Source organism: Scyliorhinus torazame, chromosome 23, assembly GCF_047496885.1.
Source record: "Scyliorhinus torazame isolate Kashiwa2021f chromosome 23, sScyTor2.1, whole genome shotgun sequence".
Taxonomy (NCBI): Eukaryota; Metazoa; Chordata; class Chondrichthyes; order Carcharhiniformes; family Scyliorhinidae; genus Scyliorhinus; species Scyliorhinus torazame.
Window position 1 is genome coordinate 61584653 of NC_092729.1, and position 22475 is coordinate 61607127.

The 22475-nt window shown below is 45.3% G+C and overlaps 1 protein-coding gene across 1 annotated transcript; it reads right to left on the reverse strand.

Moving 5' to 3' along the window:
• Nucleotides 1-258: 258 nt before the first annotated feature.
• On the reverse strand, nucleotides 259-20857 carry LOC140399661 (uncharacterized). Its single transcript, XM_072489205.1, has 6 exons — nucleotides 20806-20857; nucleotides 9233-9268; nucleotides 8448-8738; nucleotides 3698-3988; nucleotides 1122-1203; nucleotides 259-262 (listed from the first exon to the last, which is right to left on the reverse strand). The coding sequence occupies exons 1-6, from the start codon at nucleotides 20834-20836 to the stop codon at nucleotides 259-261; spliced, it is 735 nt and encodes a 244-aa protein (XP_072345306.1). The 5' UTR covers nucleotides 20837-20857.
• Between the last annotated feature and the right edge of the window lie 1618 nt (nucleotides 20858-22475).

Here is a 22475-nt window from a genome sequence, read left to right on the forward strand (position 1 = left end):
CTGTTCAACGATGTGCAGGTTAAATGTGTCCCCTTAGTTTCCAAAGGTCTGTTGGTGAGGTTGCTTGACCATGCTAAATTCGCGCTTTAGTGTCCAGAGCTATCCTGACTATAGCGATTCTATGGTTCAATATATAGAACTGTTTTGCAAATGTACTCACGACGCTTGATGATGACGCCAGCAATGAGCGCCGCAATCAGCAAAACGATGATGAAGGCAGCACACACTGGGCCAATGGCCAACGACATGTTCTTCTGTTCAACTAATAAGTGATAAAATGGGAAATCAGTGTAAGAATTTTTCGGGGGCAGGGGGAGGGAATGTCAACACTTCTGGCAGAGACCATTATGATAATGCATGCATCTTTCGATACCTCCGCCACGATAGAGTTTTTCGGTTCATGTATCATTATGTAAAAAGCGATTGCAAGATGTCACCCTTGATAGGCAATTTGTTCTCCTGATTTCAATGGCAGCCGTTAACTGCTGTGCCCTCTGAAGGTGGCCAAATGTATTTCCAATAAAAGCCTTCCCAGAGCTACAAATATCACTACTCACCATTCCCTGCCAATTACATAAACTCGTTTCTCAGTCAATTTTTGCAGTGTTATTAGCAAATGTTTATCCTTCGCCATCAACTGATGAATTTTATTTCTAATTCAGTTCAATCAAATAATGGCAGGTTGATACAGATGCCTGAGGCATCTTCCCACCAAACATACCTTCGCATGGTTTGGCTGCCTAACCTTAAATCCAATGGCTTGTGATAAACAAACATACACCACAGACTGATGTTCGATACAACTGTTTACAGCACATTTGTTGAAAAACCATACGAACTATTGGTACATCATGCAAAATATCAACCAGAAACTCATTACCTACTTATAAACGTAGAAATGGTATGCGGCCATATATATATTGTCTCAATTGAACGGATTCGGAACACTGTGTGTGAAGGACGATCGCTGTAAGCACGTCCTAGCTCAGTTCTGTTGTGGTCAGCGATAAAAAAAAACAAGGGGCCAATCTAATACCAACTCAAGCCGCCCCCCCCCCCCACCCCCACATACACACAAACATTTCTGCCAACTACATAGCCGCATTTCTAATCCATCATACTTGATATCCTTTGCAACGGGCTTGTTCATTTTGCAAACAGGGCTTTGCATTGGCCGCATATGGAGTCCCAGTTCAGGATTCTCTTAAATTTAACAAAGAACAAGAATAAAGAACAAGGAAAATAACAGCACACGAACAGGCCCTTTGGCCCTTCGACCATGCTGCCCGTCTGAACTAAATGTCCCTCCCGTTCCGGGGACTATATCCCTCTATTCCCATCCTATACTTGTATTTGTCGAGATGGCCTTTACTGTCACTATCGTTCCTGCTTCGACTACGTCCTCGGGCAGCGGGTTCCTGGCTTCCACCACTCTCAATGTAAAAAGTTTCCCTCGCACATCTCCTTAAACGTTGCCCCTCACACCTAATCCTATGCACCCTAGTAATTGACTCTTCCACCCTGGGAAGAAAATCTTCCGACTAATCACTCTGCCCATGCCCCTCAAAGTCTTGTCGACTTCTATCAGATCGCCCCTCAACCTCCGTCATTCCAGTGAGAACGAAACAGATGTTTCCAACCTCTCCTCATACCTAATGCACGACATAACATGGATTTATATCGCAGTTAGGATGGCAAATATAATGCCAACATTCATGTAGAGAGGGCTGGAATACAACAGCAGAAATGTACGGCTGAAGCTCTGTCCGGGTGTGCCCATACCCTATTTGGAATATTATGAGCAGTTATGGGCTCGGAACCTGAAGAAGGATGTGTTGTCCTTGGTAAAGGTACAGAGGAGCTTCACAAGAAGGCGGAATGAAGGTTTTGTCATACGAAGAACGGCTGAGGATTTTGAGGCTTTACTCCACTGAATTTGGAAGGTTGTGGGGGTATCTCATTGAGGCTTACAGCTTACTGAGAGGCCTGGATAGAGTGGACGTGTAGAGGATGTTTCCACTATTCGGAGCGACTAGAACCCGAGGGCAAGCATCAGAATGAAGGAACTATCCGTTAAACCATAAATGTGGAGGATCTACCAGTTTAATTTGGATAAATGTGAAGTTATTCACTTTGGTCGGAAAACAAAAAGGCAGATTACGACCTGAACGGTTGTTAGATTGGTCTACGGGGATGGAGGAGGGGATTATGCTGCGGGAATTGGGTGTCCTTGTGCACCAGTCGCTGAAAAGCATGCTGGTGCAGCAGACGTCAAATAATCCAAATTGCATGTTGGCTTGAAATGACAGGTTTCGAGCACGGGAACAGGGATGTGTTGCTGCAATTATACAGGGCCTTGGTGACGTCACAACTAGAATATTTTGTGCATTTTTGTTCCCCTGCTCTGCAGAAGGATGTTCTTGCTCTCGAGGGAGTGCAGCGAAGCTTTGCCAGACTGATTCCTAGGTTGGCGGGACTAATGTTTGAGGAGAGAATGACCAGGTTGGAATTGTTCTCGCTGGAGTTCAGAAGAATGAGGGGTGATCTTACAGAGACTTATAAAATTCAAACAGGACTAGATAGGGTAGATGCTGATGGAAGTTGCCCATGTTGGGTGTTTCCAGAACCAGGGTCACAGTCTTAGGATTGAGAGAAGATCATTTAGGACAGAATTGAGGAGACATTGCTAAACACAAACAGCAGTGAGCCTGTGGAATTCATTACTACAGGGAGTAGTTGAGGATAATACATTTAAAATATTCCATACGCGGCAAGATATGGCACTTGAGGCGAATGGCATCAAAGGCTCTGGGGAGAAAGCAGGATCAGACTATTGAGTTTGATGATCAGCATGATCGTGACGAATGGCGGAGCAGGCTCGAACGCCGAATGGCTTCCTCCTGCTCATATCGTTCATGTCTCTGTGAATTTATTCAGCTAGCGCGTGGTAAAACTTTACAACTCATTGTCACAGAACGCTGTGGAGGTCAACTCACCGAGTGGCTTTGAGACAGCGATAGCTAGGTTACTTGATTATTAAGATGTGGAGATGCCGGCGTTGGACTGGGGTGAGCACAGTACGAAGTCTTACAACACCAGGTTAAAGTCCAACAGGTTTGTTTCAAACACTGGCTTTCAGAGCGCAGCTTCTTCACCAGGTGAATGAAGAGGTGACTTCCACGGACTCATATATAGACAAAGTCAATGGTGCAAGATGCTATATTGAATGCGAGTTTTGGCAGGTAATTATGTCTTTACAGGTTCAGACGTTGCGAGAGGGATAATCACAGCTTAAAGAGTTGTGAATTGTCTCAAGCCAGGACTGTTGGTAGGATTTCGCAAGCCCAGCCCAGATGGTGGGGTGTGAATGTAATGCGACATGAATCCAAGGCCCCGGTTGAGGCCGCACTCATGTGTGCGGAACTTGGCTATAAGTTTCTGCTCGGCGATTCTGCGTTGTCGCGCGTCCTGAAGAACACTTTCCCGAAGATCAGTGGCTTTCAAAGTATCGTCTTGCATCTTTGACTTTGTCTATATATATGTTTCTACAATCAGCCTCTTCATACAATAAGTATCTCATATATGTCCAAATTAATGGGAACATTCTGTTAACTTCTATTATCTTCTGTTAACAGAATGCCGACAACGAATAAAGTATTGAGATACAAAAAGATACCGCTTGGTTGTTGATCCTTACCTTTCTCGGTAACCTCCACAGATTTGCTGAACAGGGACAGCTTCCAATGTCCCAAAACAAATGTTTGGTAACGGCAACTATAATTTCCTAAAGAATCCAGATCCGTGACATTTATAGCAAATGTCAGCTTTTTCTGACCATCGCTCACTTCGAGAGTTTGTACATGTTGTTCGCTGGGAATTCTGTGCAAGTAAAATATTCCGCCGGCAAACCGAATGTCACCTTCGCAGGAAATAAGGACAGTGTCACTGTTTGATCGGCGTTTGCTGATGGTTGGCGGCGAAACTTTGTCTGTAACAAAGCAGAGACAAGATGTTCAGATGCACAACAAATAGCGTTTGATTTTAGTCAAAACGATGATGCGCTGAATTTCGGAACATCAAATCAAAATGTGATTAAGAGGGTCTATAAAGCAATCCAGGCTATGCAGCTCCCACCGGATCCGGTATGTTTACAGTGTTTGTTCCCAAGAATCACACGTCAATGCAATGCGAGGGTTAAGAACGGGCATATCACGTATGAACAGAGAGCGTATTTACATTTCACACCCAGAAATCCCAAGTTAATTAAGTTGTTTTACGTGGCAATTAGCGACACTGCTTAAGACTGATGAAAGCGTTACTATCTCCCATACGGCAATAAGGTCACTAAGACCCGAAAGAAGCGAGAAACACATTTTAGAGTTAAATAGAAGTTACACTTAAATAAAAGAACGGATTCTCTTCACAAGGAGCAGCAGGAAGAAACACCAGCCCTGCAGTGACACTCCCTAAAACCGTTCCTGGACAATGTTTGAGGCTTGTTGAACTCGCTCCCGCCTACCAGACGCACACTGTAGTCCCATTCTTAATGCCCCGGATGTTATCTCATTCTTTGTTCGTGCCGACCGCGCACGCGAAAATTTGGCAGACACCCCAAGATTAGTGTTTTCACTGAAAGAATCGAATGGAGAGATGAATCAAACAAAATAATTTCATGCCCAACCTTCCCCTTTGGTGGAAAACTGGCCGAAGAGTCCATTAATATCTCATGATAGACGAGAACGCAGGCTGGAGAAGATTTCCAACTCAACATTAGAACATAGAACATATAACATAGAGCACACAGTGCAGAAGGAGGCCATTCGGCGCATCGAGTCTGCATCGACCCATTTAAGCCCTCTTCCGCCCTATCCCTGCAACCCAATAACCCCTCCTAACCTTTATGATCATTAAGGGCAATCTATCATTGCCAATCCACTTAACCTGCACATCTTTGGACTGTGGTAGGAAACCAGAGCACCCGGAGGAAACCCACGCAGACATGGGAAGAACGTGCAGACTCAGCGCAGACAGTGAGCCAGAGGGGAATCGAACCTGGGGCCCTGGCGCTGTGAAGCCACAGTGCTATCCACTTGTGCTACCGTGCATCCATTAGTAAGTTTTATGGACAGTTGATGAGATTCGTATCCTCCTGCATCAAATCTTCGCCGCGGACCTGACCATAAACTAGACTGCCATGAACCACGTTTTTACTTTTACTTATGTCAATCCTTAAATACATTTTTACGGTTCATTTTTATATCGTAGTCTTGTTGTCTATAGGTCGCCGTTTTCGCCCCTGTATCTGATCGGTCCAGTAAATATTTGCTGTTCCCCAAATTGGTCCCAGGTTCTAACGTGCCCCAAATGGGCAGTCACCTGGTAGATGAAACTCAATGCAGTGAAATGTGAGGTCATGCATTTTGATAGAAGAAACTTGGGGAGGCAATCTCGGTTCAATGGCTGAGCATTGAGGAGACTCCAGGAGCACGTGGACCATGGGGGTCACGTGCATAATTCTCTGAAGGTGGCCAGGCAAGTTGAAACAGTTGTTAAGAAGAGGATCCCTAGTATACAAAGCGAGTCATTGAGATACACGCCAGGAGGTGCGACACCCCTACAAATCTTTGGTCAGACCACATTTGGGACTCTGTTTAGGGCACCTTATTTCAGGAAGGATGTTAAAGCCCTGGAGAGAGTTCAGATGAGGGTTCCTAGAATGATAGCAGGAATGAGGAATTTTAGATACAAGGAAAGAGTAGAGAAATCGGAATTGTTCTCCTTGGATCCGAGTTGATTAAGAGGTGACCTAACTGATGTGTTCAATATTCTGAACATTTTGTCAGAGTGAAGAGGGATATTCTGTTTCCAGTAGATGGTATGTCAGCGACGAGGGGATCACAATTTCAAGATGGTCATCAAGAGGGCTCGGAGTGAAATGAGCAGAAATGTTTTTACTCAGGGAATTGTTGGGTTTGGAATGCGCTGCCTGGAAGAGTGGTGGATGTGGATTCCATCGGAGGTATCAAAAGAGAGCTGGATACATATTGAAAAGGATTAATTCAGAGTGCCGCAGAAATAGGGATGGAGAATGGGACAAGTTGGGTAGTTCCATCGGGAGCCGGGGCAGACACGATGCGGCCAATGGCCGCCTTCTGTGCAGCAAACAACAAAACACACGAATTGATGATGAATTCTACAGTCTATATTTCATTTTGATGTTCACCTTTGCTTCCTTAGTTAACCACGGAGGATGCACACTTTGCGAATCGTCATTGCTCATTGGGATACATCTGACGGAAAGTTAATAAGTTCCCTGTAAACGTCAGACACAACACCTGTATTCTCCTAACTTTTGTGATCGACATGTTGTCAAATAATAAAAACAATGGAATGGAACGTGCCTGCTGGTAAGCACCCTATTGCGTACCACTGGAGTTCAGAAACAATAAGGCAAAGAAGGTGGCCACGTCGCCACAGTCCCGATGACCATCGGCTGTTACCTCTTTGAATGTGAGTGTTGAATGGTGGTGATTTCACCTGAGGATGATCACAGCTCAGGCAAGTTTGAGAAGCCAAGGCCTTCATAGATAACCTATTGGAAATCTTTTGGAAACCTTTGGACCTTCACAAATAACCGTTTTGAAATCTCTTGGAAAGAATATGGTCGATGGAAAAATGTGTGTACTGGTGGAGGTAGTTGGAACACGATTTTGCCATTGTGACAAATCCATGTGCCCAATATAATATTTGTCGTCGAATCAATGACGGTATTTATTGAAGGAATCCCTTCAACATCCCACTCTACTTCATGCAAATATACTGAGGCAGAATTAGCGGCAGCGCTGGTAACAAGTAAATCAATCATAATGATATTGATAACTGTACATTTTAGAATTTACGAAAGTAGCATTTGGGTTTGCTGGAATCATGGACCCCAAGTTGTGCCATGTCTTTGATAAGGTGTGGCCGAGACAAATATATTTGGGTTGACGTTGTAATCTGCTGTGCTGCAACAGTTGCATTATTTTGGATCACCGACCCCTGAACTATCCTATTCCCTCATCTCGTTCGCCTTTGAACTGACTCAGAACGGTAAAACAGGACAAGGCTTTCGGAAGAGGTATGATATGATATAATGATAAAGAACTGTTAGACAATTGGGGTCGCCATGGCGGCACACTAGTTGGCACAGTGGGTCAGCGCTGCCTCTTAGCTCATGGGATCCGTGTTCAATTACAGACTTTGGGTCACTGACTGTGTGGTGTTTGCACTTTCTCCCGTGTCTGCGTAGGTTTCATTCGGATGCTCCGAACTCCTCCCCTCAACTACCCGAACAGTCAACTAGAAAATCAGATAGGAACCGGAGAACATTGGGCTGTATTCCCCACCGGCAAGATGCTTCGTTTTGCCTGCAGCACCGGGGTTTCCCGACGGCGTGGGTTTGCCCTTCAATGGGAAACCCTATTGACCAACCGGCGGAACGGATTACCCGACGCAGAGTGACCTCTCCCATCCGCTGCCAATCGCTTGTCAGTCGATTTTGAGATCACCCTTTTTGTATCCACTCCAGCAATTTTAAAGTTCGTTTTGTTTTCAACCGTGCCTCTAATTCACCACAACATAGTTTAAGTTAAAATTTTCAGACAGGGAAATGTGGAAAACCTTTCCAGCAGAGGTATAACTGGTGTAAACTTATACATTTGGCAACGATCTAAAAACGTGTTGTCAAGGTTTTTATGGTTTCAGAGAATCGTAGATTTTACAGTGCTGAAGGACGCCATTCGATCCAGAGAGTCTGCACCGCCCCTTGTAAAGAGCACACTACCTAACCTCACAACTCCGCCTTGTCCACTGAACCCAGGAACCCCACCTAACCTTTGTGGACACTAAGGGCAATTTAGCATGGCCAATGCACCTAACCTGCACATCTTTGGACTGTGGGAGGAAACCGGAGCACCCGGAGGAAACCCATTCTTCAATTTAATCCGTAGGAACCGATTCTGCGTTCAACGGAACACATTACTTCAAACACTCCGCTGCGAATTTCATTGCCAGCAGGAGGTGCGCACCTCAGCAGTTAGCCGAGAGTGCTGAACGGGACAGATCCTGGCAATCTGCTGACACTGCTTCTCGCTGCTTGTAATGCAATGCAGAACAATTAGGCAGATGGAGTATTGTTCCCCCGAGAAATAATACTGATTATTCAATTTTAAAAACGAGCATTTGATGAGGAATGTGAACGTTTACTTCCTTGTTGGCCGACAAGAGACCGACATTAGCCTGGAAAAATATAACAAAAGTATTTGAAGTGGCTAGCTTGGCAGACCAATGTCCAAAGGCCAAAGTGAATCCCATTGATATTCGCTTTGGGGGAAACCGATCTGATACTTTCAGAGCAATCGGCAGTTGATGTAATGACACAGGCGGACTCAGGTTTGGTATCATACCTCCAATGTGTATCTGAACGGGATCGCTCTCATCTGAATGTATCCATCCGTTCTTCTCCCAAGTCTGACATCGGCAAATATACTTTCCTGCCCTGCCTACAGAGAAGGAATGATCTAAATATGTCTTGCATTGCATTTTCTTAAAGTCCTTATGATCAACATCTTGCCCATTGTGAAAATATTCGATCCGTGTGGCAGGACAGTCGCACCGGCAACTCAAAGTTATTTTCTCTCCGGTAATAAACTTCCGAAAAGCTGGATCCACAGTCACGACTGGTTTCCGTAAACGATCTGGAATAAAAACAAAACGCATTTAAAACAATGTATGTGCAGAAACTAATGTCTGCAGATCGCATTAACCGACTTCCACAATCACAGTAGCGAGATGCGATTCCTCAATGAAATAACATAGAAGTCGATATTTAGCAGGTTCGCTGTTTAATGTTCCAATAAATCTAGTGCGCCGGAATAAACGTGCATTTTAAAATCAATTGTACCCACATGCGGAATGGTTCTTTGAAGATTCAGAGAACAGAGTGTGCCAGTGTAACTGCTGTAATGTTAAACCTCACAGCCCCCACACGGTGACTGGTGGGAATTGTGCCGAATACAATTGACAAACTTTTGAGAAGCCGTGATTGTCATTCCAAAAATTAAAGGTGATTGGTTGGGAGAAGTAGAAACATAAGAGAACAAAGGTGCAGAGTAAAGTCCGCATCAGACATTCTGTGTAAACCAGATCCACAAGATTGAAAATCAATTCCTTTTATGCTCGTGTTACTCACCTGCTTCGACATCCCCGACCAGCTCACCGACTTCAACTGTAAAAAGCAGAGTTACACAATTACGGGAAAAATAATGAAATTGAATAAAACGTTCCTGAACATATTCCAATTCGAACAAGTCTCTGATACCGGAGAATAAAATATACAGTTATCAACAGATAGGCAACATGGGTGTGATGAATGGATATATAATACAGAGTTATGGATAGAGAGACAATATAGAATGCGGAATACAGGGTTAACGGTAGGGTTCTTGGGAATGTGGAGGCGCAGAGAGGTCTTGGGATCTATGTTCATAGATCTTTGAAAGTTTCCACTCAAGTAGATAGAGCTGTGAAGAAGGCCTATGGTGGGCTGGCGTTCATTAGCAGAGTGATTGAATTTAAGAGCCGCGAGGTGATGATGCAGCTGTACAAATCCTTGGTAAGGCCACATTTGGAGTACTGTGTGCAGTTCTGTTCGCCTCATTTTAGAAAGGATGTGGAATCTTTGGAAACGGTGTAAATGAGATTTGCCATGATGTTGCCTGGAATGGAGAGTAGGTCTTACGAGAAAAGGTTGAGGGTGCTCGGCCTTTTCTCATTAGAACGGAAGAGGATGAGGGGCGACTTGATAGAAGTTTATGAACTGATCAGGGGAATAGATAGAGTAGACTGTCAGAGACTTTTCCCCCGGGTAGAACAAACCATTACAAGGGACATAAATTTAAGGTGAATGGTGGAAGATAGAGGGGGGATGTCAGAGGCAGGTTCTTTACCCAGAGAGTAGTGGCGGCATGGAATGCACTGCCTGTGGAAGTAGTTGAGTCGGAAACATTAGGGACCTTCAAGCGGCTATTGGGTAGGTACATGGATTACGGTAGAGTGATGGGGTGTAGATTAATTTGTTCTTAATCTAGGACAAAAGTTCGGCGCAACATAGTCGGCATAAGGGCCTGTTCTGTACTGTATTTTTCTATGTTCTATGTTCTATGTTCTGCAGAGTTATGGATAGAGAAACAATATAATGTTATGGATAGTGAGACAATGTAAAGTAATGGATAGAGAGATAATATGAAGTTATGAATAGAGAGACAATACAAAGTTCTCGACGGAGAGACAATATGAAGGTATGGATAGAGAAACAATATAAAGTTATGGATAGAGATACACAATTTAATGTTATGGATAGAGAGACAATATAGAGTCATGGATAGAGAAACAATATAAAGTTATGGATAGAGAGACAATATAAAGTTATGGATAGAGAGACAATATGAAGTGAAGGATAGAGAGACAATATAATGTTCTGGACAGAGAGACAATATGAAGTTATGGATAGAGAGGCAATATAAAGTTATGGATAGAGAGACACAATATAATGCTATGGATAGAGAGACAATATAGAGTTATGGATAGAGAGACAATATGAAGTTATGGATAGCGAGACAGTATAAAGTTATGGATCGAGAGACAATATACATTTATGGATAGAGAGACAATATAGAATGCTGGCTAGGGAGGTGCGGTGAGGGAGGGCAGAGGTTATTGGAGTGAGGCGTCCTGTGGGGGAGGTCCAGGGTACTGGAATCAGGTGTGGTGGCGTGTGGTGTGGGGAGAGGCAAAGGGTGCTGTAGTGAGGGATATGTGTCGGAGGCGGGGTCTTGGATTGAGGTGGGGAGGCGTGACGGGGAAGCAGAACGTGTATGGGTGAGGTGGGGGAGTCACAGCGAATTGCAATGAGCTCGGGTGTGATGGTGAAGCGGAGGGTAAATGGGTGACGCGGGGTGAGTTGGACGGCAAAGGGTGTTGGAGTAAGGTGGGGTGCGAAAGAGAGCGTTGGAGTAAGGTAGGGTGAGAAAGAGTGCGTTGGAGTATGGTGGATGTGCTGAGGGGAGGCAGAGGGTATTGGAGGCAGGTAGTGTGAGAAAGAGGGCTTTGAGTAAGGTGGGTGTGCTGAGGGGAGACAGAGGGTGTTGGAATGAGTTGAAGTATGGGGAGGCAGAGGGTGTAGAGAGGAAGCAGAGTGTAGTGTGCGAAGGCACGGTGTGTGGTGAAGTGAGTGATGGAGGCAGGGGGTGTTGGGGTGAGGCGGGGTGGAACGGAGAGGGACATGGCATTCTGGCAAGGGCGATGCCATTCAGGAATAACGTTTTAAAAGTAAAATTTCTGTCTGGAGAACGGGTGGCATAATGGTTTGAAAGTTGTGCACCTCGTGATCCACAGATTTTCAAGTTGAGCAGGAAAAGGTGGATGAGACATAACGCGAGTGAAACAGGTTGCGAGGATAGATAGGGCCCGGTGGCAACTGTGTTGCTATTCTCTCTCCTTGCCTCACAACAGGGTGGGTCCGGGTCCATTGAAAGAGGTGTGTGGAGGTACTAACTGAGAGAAACGGAGAAAGTCCACAATGACCCCCAATCCACCTCCCTCCCCTCTCTCATGCTTTGGAACGTGTTACTGCAACATGTGGCAAGCCTTGGCTGACCGAATATACTTCATCCAATCATCGTTCATATCGACGGAGCCTCTGGTGAGGTCCCCAAGATAATGCATTCTCCTTATTTTCCTTTATCTATTGTCGACAGTAGCATAGCACTCAGTATTGAGGGATTACTCTGTTGAACAGTTCATTGACCACTTGAATTCGCCACAGACGCGTAGATGTTCGGAGTGGTCGTCAGGTAAAACACAAGGAAACACGACTAATCGAACACCAATTTGGTGCATGAACATATTGTACAGCAAGCTTCTGGGTGGGTGTATCTGACACTCCCTTCAAATGTTTCTCTGAATAATATTTACTCGTCCCATCCCTGATGAGATCTGCCTCTAAAGGGCTGTTTAGCACAGGTCTAAATCAATGGCTTCGAAAGCAGACCAAGGTATGCCAGCAGCACGGTTCAATTCCCGTACCAGCCTCCCCGAACAGGAGCCGGTATGTGGCGACTCGGTCTTTTCACAGGAACTTCATTTGAAGCCTACTTGTGACAATAAGTCATTTTAATTTCATTTCAATTAGCGCTCATTGTACCATGGGACAGATATTCTTCCGTTTGCTACTTGCTCATGAACGAGCAACAGCTCCGTATATGATTACGAGCGAAATAAGACGATTTCGGATTGTAACACGTTTAGATAACACATCCCGCACAGTGCTGCGTACTCAGGTTCCATTCCAAACATGGACTGTTTGGGTCAAGTTTGCACGGTCTCCCCGTGTCTGCGTGGGTTTTATTCTGATCCTCCGGGTTCCACCCACTTCCAAAGATGTGGGGCGTAGGTTGATTGGCCAATGCGGATGGCAAAAAGATCTGCACGGTTGCTGGACTGGCCATGTTAAATTTGTCGCTCAGTGTCCATAGATTTGCATGTTAAGTGAGTTGGTCGTGATAACTTCTTCTTTCATGTCTAAAGATGTGGCGATTAGGAGGATTGGCCATGCTAAATTACACCTTGGTGTTCAAAATGTTATGTGGTGTTACGGATAAATGGTGTGGTCCTCGGGAGGATGCTATGTCGGAGGGTCGTGCAGACATGATGAGCCAATCATTCTGGTGCACTTCCTTCTGCACTGTAGGAACTCTGTGATTTCTATAATATTCCCAGCCAGTTCAGTATTTCGGAATTGAAACTAGAATTGAAAATTCACTCAGCAGTGGAAGCCAATTCTGTCGGTCGACGAATAGTCCTAATTATTTCAGCCAATTGCTTCATCCATAAATGGAACGCACGAGAGGAAGGCTGAGATCAATAACGCTTTGATCTCACCCTCTCTTTTTTCCGAAAAACAGACAATCTCAGAACCCATTTCTGTCCTGTTTCTCATCCCTGGAGTTGCCTTGACCCTAGTCCAACAGATTAATTTGCCAGACAGAACATGTTGTTTTCTCATATATGTTCCTGATGCCCCGGAACAGTGCATTTGATCCTCCAATGCTGCGCCGATCACGATGCCTATCTAAACTAAAACCTGCTGCAATTCAGAGGTACCTTGCCATCTAGCCCCATCCTTTTTGTTTATTTTTCAAGATGCCTATTAAACGTTCACCACCTCCTCGGGCACCGCGTTCCAGGCACTCACCACACTCTGAAAAAAACCTTGATCACACATCTACTCTAAACTTTCCTATTCACACCTTAAACGTCTGCTGCCTCGTTCTTGACTTTTCCACCCAAAGAAAAAGTGCATGACTATCCACTCTGTCCATGCCACTTGCAATTTTGTAGATTTCTATCAGGTTGCCCCTCAACCTCTGTCGTTCCAGTGAAAACAACCCGAGTTGACCCTACCTCTCCTCACAGCTGACACGCTCCAGACCATGCAACATCCTGGTACATCTCCTCTGTATCCTCTCCTGCTGATAAGCATAGGAAGGGGTGTTGGATACCAACCATTCCTCAAGAAGAGCCATGGAACAGCAGGAAGGATTAGGATTGATAGCTACATCCCTGATATTGGATATCAAAAAATTCAAGATGCTCTGAGTGCCTTTGTTGTGATTTTATTGCTTAATTAAGCATGCATCTTATCTGTTAATTGTGCTCATATAATGTGCATGATGTACCCTTAATCGATAGTCACGATTGGACATAGATAACCAGTAAGGAATTACTTGTGTGTGCTAATTTCTTGTCATGGAATATGAAAGCGGTTCAGAGGCTGGTGTGGAAGAAATGGATTTGAATTCATGGGACATTGGCAGCAGTACTGGAGATGAGAGGACCTGTTCTGTTGGGACGGTCTTCATCTGAATCATGCTGGGACCAGAGTCCTGGCGAACCGTATAACTAGGGCTGTAGATAGGGTTTAAACTTAATAGTGGGGGAAGGGGGGTTCAATTTCATGGAGAATTGGAAAAGCAAAGTTATATGAGGGGGTAGAAGGGCAGGTTAATTATGCGGACTTTCAACTAGTTAAATGAACCGAGGCTCAGGAGAGTTTAGTTAAGTTTCCCGAACACGTAATAGACCAGAGATTATAGAAAGTGGCAGAAAGTTAACCTCAGGAAGAGCAAAAAAGGTGACAACTGTGAGAAGGGAGGTGGTCAATGCAGGATTGAGGGCGTTGTGCGTAAATGCGTGCAGCATACGGAACAAGGAAAATGAGCTTGTCACGCGCATTGACATTGGCCGGTACGATGCTGTGGGCATCACAGAGACGGGGTTGCAAGGGGATCAAGGCTGGGATCTAAAGGATATGGATCCTATCGAAAGGACAGGTGGATGGGCAAATGGTTGAATTGTTCATAAGGAATGAAGATAAATCGACAGCAAGAAGCGATGTAGGATAAGAATGCATAGAAACTCTGCGGGATTGAGGAATTACAAAGGTAAAAAGGTCCTGATGGGAGTTATGTACAGTTCCCCTAGCAGTGATCAGAATGTGGGACAGAAAGTAAATCAGGAGATCGAAAAGGCAATATGATATGAATCACGGGGTACTTCAATATGCGAGTGTATTTTGAAAATCATGTTGGTAATGGGTCCCAAGAAAAGGAATTTGTGGAATGTCGAGAACATGCTTTTTTGGAGCAACTTGTGACAGAGCCAATTCTGGATTTGGTGATGTGTAATGAGGCAAACTTGATTAGGGAAGTTAAGGCGAAGGTACCCTGAGGGAGAAGTGACCACATATGAAATAATTTTCCGTGGAGTTTGAGAGGGAGAAGCTGCAATCAGATGTAACGATTTCCCAATCAAATAAGGGTAACGACAAAGACATGAGGGAGGAATTGGCCAGAGTTGAGGCTCTACAGAAATTCATTCCAAGGAGAAGTAAACCTGCTCAGGGGAGGGCGAGGCACCGGTGGCAGACGAGGCATTCAGGGACATAATAAAAGCGAAAGAAAAAGCACAGAAAGTGGCGAGGATTAGTGAGAAGCCAGAGGATTGTCAGCCTTTAAAAGCTAGCAGAGGACAACTAAAAAAGCAAAAGGTGAGAGAAGATGAAATATATGTGCAAGCTAGCTACTGATATAAACACGATAGCTAGGATTGTTTTTCAATATAGAACATAGAACTGTACAGCCCAGTACAGGGTTTTCGGTCCACGATGTTGTGCCGAACTAGTCTGAAACTAAGGTCAAATCAACCTACTCCCAATCATTCTAGTGCACTCCAAAGGCCTATCCAATAACCGCTTGAAAGCTCCTGAAGTGTCCGACTCCACTACCATATCTGGGAATGCGTTCCAAGCCCCAGCCACACTCTGAGTAAAGAAGATACCTCTGAAATTCCTCCTATATCTTCCACCATGAACCTGAAAGTTATGCCCCCTTGTAACAGCTGTAATCCACCGAGGACAAAGTCGCAGAACGTCCACTCTATGTATCCCTCTCATCGCCTCATACATCTCAATTAAGTCACCTCTCATCCTCCTTCTCTCCCATGAGAAAAACCCTCGCACCTTCAACCTTTCCTCATAAGACCTACCCTCCAATCCCGGCAGCATCCTGGTAAATCTCCTTTGCACCCTTTCCACTGCTTCCACATCCTTCCTATAATGATGTGACCAGAATTGCACACAATACTCCAAATGTGGTCTAACCAACGTCTTGCACAGTTGCAGGATAACCTCGCTGCTGTAAAACTCAATCCCCCCGTTAATAAATGCTAACACACTATAGGCTTTCTTCACGGGTCTATCCACTTGGGTGGCAACTTTCAGAGATCTATGGACATGAATTGCGAGATCTCTCTGCTCCTCTACATTCTACAGAAACCTGTGTGAACCCTGTAATCCACATTCAAATTTATCCTACCAAAATAAATCATCTCATATATATCAGGGTTAAACTCGATCTGCCGCTTTTCAGTACATCTCTGCATCCGAGCAATGTCTCTTTGCAGCCTACAACAGCCCTCGACATTATCCACTACTCCACTAATCTTGGTGTCATCAGCAAATTTACTAACCCAACCTTCAACTCCATCATCCAATTCATTGATAAAAATCATAAATCGCAGAATACCCAGCACTGATCCTTGTGGTACACAGCTGGTGACTGGGCTCCAGGATGAAAATGTACCGTCTACTACCACCCTCTGTCTTCTATGTGATAGCCAGTTACTGATCCAATCGGCCAAATTTCCCTCTATGCCATGCCTCCTTACTTTCTGAATGAGCCGACCATGGGGCACCTTATCAAACGCCTTACAAAAATCCAAGCATCGACGTCAACTGCTCTACCTTCATCTATGTACACAGTTTCCTTCTCAAAGAATACAATCAAACTTGTGAGGCAAGACGTACCCCTCACAAATCCATGCTGACTATCCTGGATTACGCTGTATCTTTCCAAATGATCTTGAACGCTATCTCTCAGAACCCTTTCCAATAATTTACCTATGACCGAAGTGAGACTAACCGGCCTATAATTCCCAGGGTTATACCTATTCCCTTTCTTGAACGAGGAGACAGCAGTCGCCTCTCTCCAGTCTCATGGCACTATTCCTGTAGTGAGGAATTCACTATTCCTGACAGTGAGGACATAACGATCAAAGCCAAAGGCTCTGCAATCTCATCCCTCGCCTTCCAAAGAATCCAAGGGTATATCCCATCAGGCCCAGGGGTCTTATCTATCCTCAGGCTTCTCAACATTTCTGACACATCTTCCTTCCGAATACCTACGTCCTCCAGCCTGGCTGCCTGTATCGCAATATCCTCCTCAACAACATGGCCCCTCTCCTTTGTGAACACTGAAGAAAAATATTCATTTAGGGCCTCTCCTGTATCTTCAGACTCCATGCACACGTTCCCACTTTTGTCCGTGACCGGCCCTAACATCACCTTGGTCCTGAGGCAAGTACTTCTCATGCCCCCTCCTAGCTCCCGTAAGCCCTTTCTTGAGCTCCTTCCTAGCTATCTTGTATCCCTCGAGTGAACTAACTGAACCTTGTTTTCTCATCCTTACGTCCTTCTTCCTCTTGACAAGACATTCAACCTCTTTTGTAAACCATGGATCCCTCACTCGACCATTTCCTCCCTGCCTGACAGGAACATACATATCAAGGACACGCATTATTTGCTCCTGACAGGTGGGATATGACATGAATAAGTGTGCAAGTATGCAGTTGGTTAGGAAATGAACAGAAAGGCAGAGCAAGTGCCAGGCAACATCCATTTCCTTCAAATAAGGACCTAACACCTGCCCCCAGTGTCTGTACCGGTTCACGAACAGCATCACCTTCTGAAGGGCAACGGGGCATTGGTGGGTGCAGTCCGCATTTGGCAACGAAAATGCCATTGTGCCCTTTAAGTTACGAGGATTTGAGGACAGGAATGAAGATGCCTTGCTGCAATGCGATGCAGACGTGTTGAGTCTGCATCGGGAGTATTGTGCACAGTGTTTGTCTCCGTTCCTAAGGAACTTCAGATGTGCCTTAAAGCATACACCATTTTAATTCCAGGGATGGCGGAACTCGCCAGTGAGAAGCGATTGAGGTAACTGAGCCTGTTACCTCTACTATTTCGAAGCAAAGATGTAATTGGGACTTACAAAACTATTACAGGGCAGGACAGATTTTATAATCCCTTCCCCACACGCCCCACATCCTGCCATGGCTGTTGAATCTACAATCAAGAATCACAGACTCAGAATAAGGAGCAGTCTGAAATTATCATAGATTATCATAGAATTTACAATGCAGAAGGAGGCCATTGGCCCATCGAATCTGCACCGGCTCTTGCAAATTGTGATGAGGGATGTTGGGGAACTTAAGATTAGAGCTTCCTAATCATGCCCCCAACAGTAAAGACAAAATTGCTAAATGAACAGCAAACAGCAGTAGCCCCGCGTACGTGCCAAATGGAACTCTCGCGGAAACCATTGCCCATTCACACACATAAAATCATCTAACCAATACCTTTGCTTCCTGATCGATTGGCTCAAAGACCTATTTTTCCATATCCTCTGTCTCCCTGTATAACGATTTGGGTAAAAAGTCAGCTTGTGACTTTTATTGCCCTTTGACCTCCTCAGATGCAGAGCGAACAACTTCCCCAGAGAACAATAATTGGAGGGATCCAATATTTTGGACAGCAAGTTGCTCGGTAACGACGGGAAACAAAATAGAGAAGTAGGTGATGCAGAGACACTTTGCAGTTCAGGAAGCATCTGTAGACAGACTACAAAATTACTGTATTTCTCGCTGAATTCAATCATATCCGGAGAATGGAAGATATAAACAACTCCTAATATAGAACCATAGAATCGCGACAGCGCAGGAGGAGGCACTTCGGCCCAGCTCGACTAACACCGACCGTTACAAATACCCTCCCAGGCCCAGTCCACCGCCCTATAATTCCCACGCAACCCCCATAACCCTTCCTAACCTGCAAGTTAAGGGGCAAGTTTGCATAGCCAATCCACCAAACCTTCACATCTTCCGACTGTAGAAGGAAACCCGAGCACCCGGAGGAAACCCAAGCAGACCACTGTGCCACCATGCCATAAAGTATATATGAGTTCGGAGAATTAATGTTCTGTTTGGTAATTGTCTCACTTAGCCTCCCTGATCATTACCACCTTCCTTGCTCCGTCCATCTCTCTTTGTCCCCTCCCACCTGCCTGTTCTCTTCCAAAATACGTGTTCGTTCATTCGAAGCAACTGAGTAATTTTATCTCCTGGTGTCAAATTGGACATGTCTGTGTTCGTACACTTCCCATAGGTCCCATCCTCTCAAATCACCAGCTACGGATTTAGATCCACACCGTGCCCCAACATGCTGTGGCAACGCCTGCCTCCTATATCAGTCCCTCTTGCTCAACATTGTCCATTTCCATTTGGTAATGAATGCTGTCACAGGTACTATCGAACAGTACAGTTTATCCTCACTGTTTTTATTAATCGTCTTTCACGCCTGACCTCATCTGAGCTGAATATAATTCATCGTCTCCAGACGTCAATGTTAACTCCGTCTCCAAACTTTCTGTTATCATCATTTCTAGTTTGCAGTGAGTTCGGCAGAATCAAATAATCCCTGCGCTGCAGAAGGCCATTCGGTTCATCTGCAATTCAATCTCTGGAATTCAACCTCCTCAGTCCCAATCCCTACTCCCTGCCCCCATTACCCGAACTAACCTTCGGACAATAAGGGGAAATTTAGCAGGACCCGGTCTGCACATTTCTGGACTGTAAATGTATCCTTGAGATATTTTGTTTCTATTTTCATTTCAGGGGTGGCATGTGGCACAGTGGTTAGCATGGCTGCCTCACACTGTCAGGCACCCGGATTCAATTTCAGCCTCGGGTCACTGTTTGTGTGGACTCTGTACGTTCTCCCCGTGACTGCGTGGGTTTCCTCCGGGTGCTCCGGTTTCCTCCCACAGTCCAAAGATTTGCAGGGTAGGTGCTATGGCCAAGCTAAAGTGTGCCTTATTGTCGAAAAATGTGCAGGTTGGGTGGATTGGCTAGTGTAGAATTACCCCTTAGTGTTCAGGGACGTGCAGGGCAGATAACAGGGAGAGGACGGGGGAATGGGTTTGGGTTTAGGTAGGGCGCAGTTTCAGAGGGTCGGTGCAGACTGGATGGGATAAATGGCCTCCTATTCTGTTGGAATGTTACGTTTCTATTCTCAAGATCTATATTCTCAATTTAATCCATTCAGCCCGCCTCTTATAAAGTATGATGAGGTTTCAGACGTGCGACACATCGTCCTCCCGTTTACCACTTTCAGATACCCAAACTCAAATATTCAAATTCCTAGGGGGACACATCACCAAAAACCTGTCTTAGTATTGCCACGTCGATGCTACCACCAAGAAAGCACAACTGCGCCTACACTTCCTCAGGAAACTAAGGACATTTGGCGTGTCCACATTAACTCTTACCAACATTTACAGATGCACCATAGAAAGCATCCTATCGGGCTGCATCACAGCCTGGTATGGCAACTGCTCGGCCCAGGACCGCAAGAAACGTCAGAGAAGCGTGAACACCGCCCAGTCCATCACACTAACCTGCCTCCCATCCAGTGACACCATGTACACCTCCCGATGCGTGGGGAAAGCGGGCAGCATAATCAACGATCCCTCCCACCTGACTTACTCACTCTTCCAACTTCTTCCATCGGACAGGAGATACAGAAGTCTGAGAACACGCACGAACAGACTCAAAAACAGCTTCTTCCCCGCTGTTACCAGACTCCTAAATGACCCTTTTATGGACTGACCTCATTAACACCACACCCTGTATGCTTCACCCGATGCCGGTGTTATGTAGTTCCATTGTGTACCTTGTGTTGTCCTACTATGTATTTCCCTTTATTTCCTTTTCTTTTCATGTAGTTAATGATCTGTTGAGCTGCTCGCAGGAAAATACCTTTCACTGTACCTCGGTACACGTGACAATAAACAGAATCCAAATCCAATGCAAACAACTCATTCCATTCCGGCTTTTCCTTTTTTTGCAAATTCCTTCGATTTCAAAAATGCAAATCATATAAATTTGAGTCTCCATATGTAAAGTGTTGATATAGCTGGCTGCACACTGCACATCCATTTCCTCAATTTCAGCACTTTGTTATTTACATGTTGAACCTCTTTTCCTCGATGCAGCTAATTCAGGAATAATCTAGGAAGCCATACTCACGGATCCACAGCAGAACTGACAAAGTAAACATTTTCCTTTTCCCAAGGAGATTCGTATCAATGTTTAAAAAGGCCAAAATAGATGTTCACCTTCTTCCTTGTCTTTGTGACTGGGCTGGAGATAAGGGAAGTACACAGTTTGTTGGTTCAGTAACACATCTTACAACACAGGATGTTACTAACTGCAGAACGGTAAACATGAGTCAAGCTACCAGGAAAGGACTGAAGAACCTGAATTGTCAGCACCTAAGTGTTACAAAATATGTGTTCCTCATGATATATATTTCAGTTGATGGCATTGCATACAAATGAGATCGAGGTGTCTGACAATCAGTGTCTTTGAGCATTGCTATGGAATTGTAATTCAACGTGCCATGTTGTAGACTCAATGGTGGCCACAGGAATTCCCATCTCTTCCCCTTCAAGTAATCTCCTGCAACTACTGAATTCCTCGCCTGGTGCCGCTTTCGTCCGTGAGGCCATTCCCATCGATAGTATCTGTGCAATCTCAGGCAAGCGACCACTCGGAAGCCTATTTGGCTGGAGAAACGTTCAGTTTTATTTTGGTTACTATACATCCCTCCCATTCCCCAATGGGTCTCCCGCGCCCAGCCCACATGGGCCGGGTTACTTATATTCCAGATGTCCCAGGAAACTGTTATTAGATCCCCCCCCCCCCTAACAGCTGGGTCGCTGTGATCCAGTTAACGCCACAGGGACCCAGACGTCACAGAGTTATGGAACTCTTGTAGGATAACAACACCCCCCGCCCCCACGTCCAACACCTCGTCAATTTCGACAGAAGGCGCGAAATTCGTTGCTACACTTGACAAGTGCTCCAGGCCCGAAGGGGTAAAATGGACTCGGAAGCGTCGTTTCTGGGTGATTCGTCAGCCTTTATTTCAGCGATCACTCCTGAACCTGCGGCGATGTCTGTGGGCAGAAACGTCAATGTCCGACTCCTGGTCAAAGTGGTCCAAATCCCATATTGCAGAATCCCAAAGTGCGGTCGCATTGCTGGGTGCCACCGGCAATCGCTCCTGAGGGAGAGACAACGCCAGGCACTGGATCCGTGGATAGTCCTCGGTATCTGTTCCATTGAGCTCCACAGATGGTCCACATGTATATTCACGTCCTTCCCTTGCGCCCGCACCGGATACGAGACTGGCCCGTTTCGTTTAATGACCAATTTGAGAATCCATAATGCCAGGTCAGTATAATTTTGAAAGTACACGGAGCCGCCCGTGGTGTATTCTCACACAGGTCTGGCTGTCTTCGCTCTGGTCTGTTCCTGCTTGTCACCGACCCTATCCCAGCGAAACAAGGTCCAATTGCCTGCACAGGTGACGACCCATCAAAGTCCCTGTTCACGATTCTATTAAGGTTAATGTGGAGGTTCAGTCGGCAGTTAAGAAGGCAAATTCATGTCGAGTGGGCTGGAGGTCAAGACCAGGGATGTATTTCTCAGTTTGTACGTAGCTCTCGTCAGACCCCATTTGGAATATGGTGAGCAGTTTTGCGTCCCGTATCTGAGCAAGGATGTGCTGGCCTTGGATAGCATCCAGAGAAGTTTCACAAGAATGATACCTGGTTATGAAGAGCTTTTCATATGAGGAACGGTTGAGGACTCTGGGTCTGTACTCGTTGGAGTTCAGAAGGATGAGGGGGAAT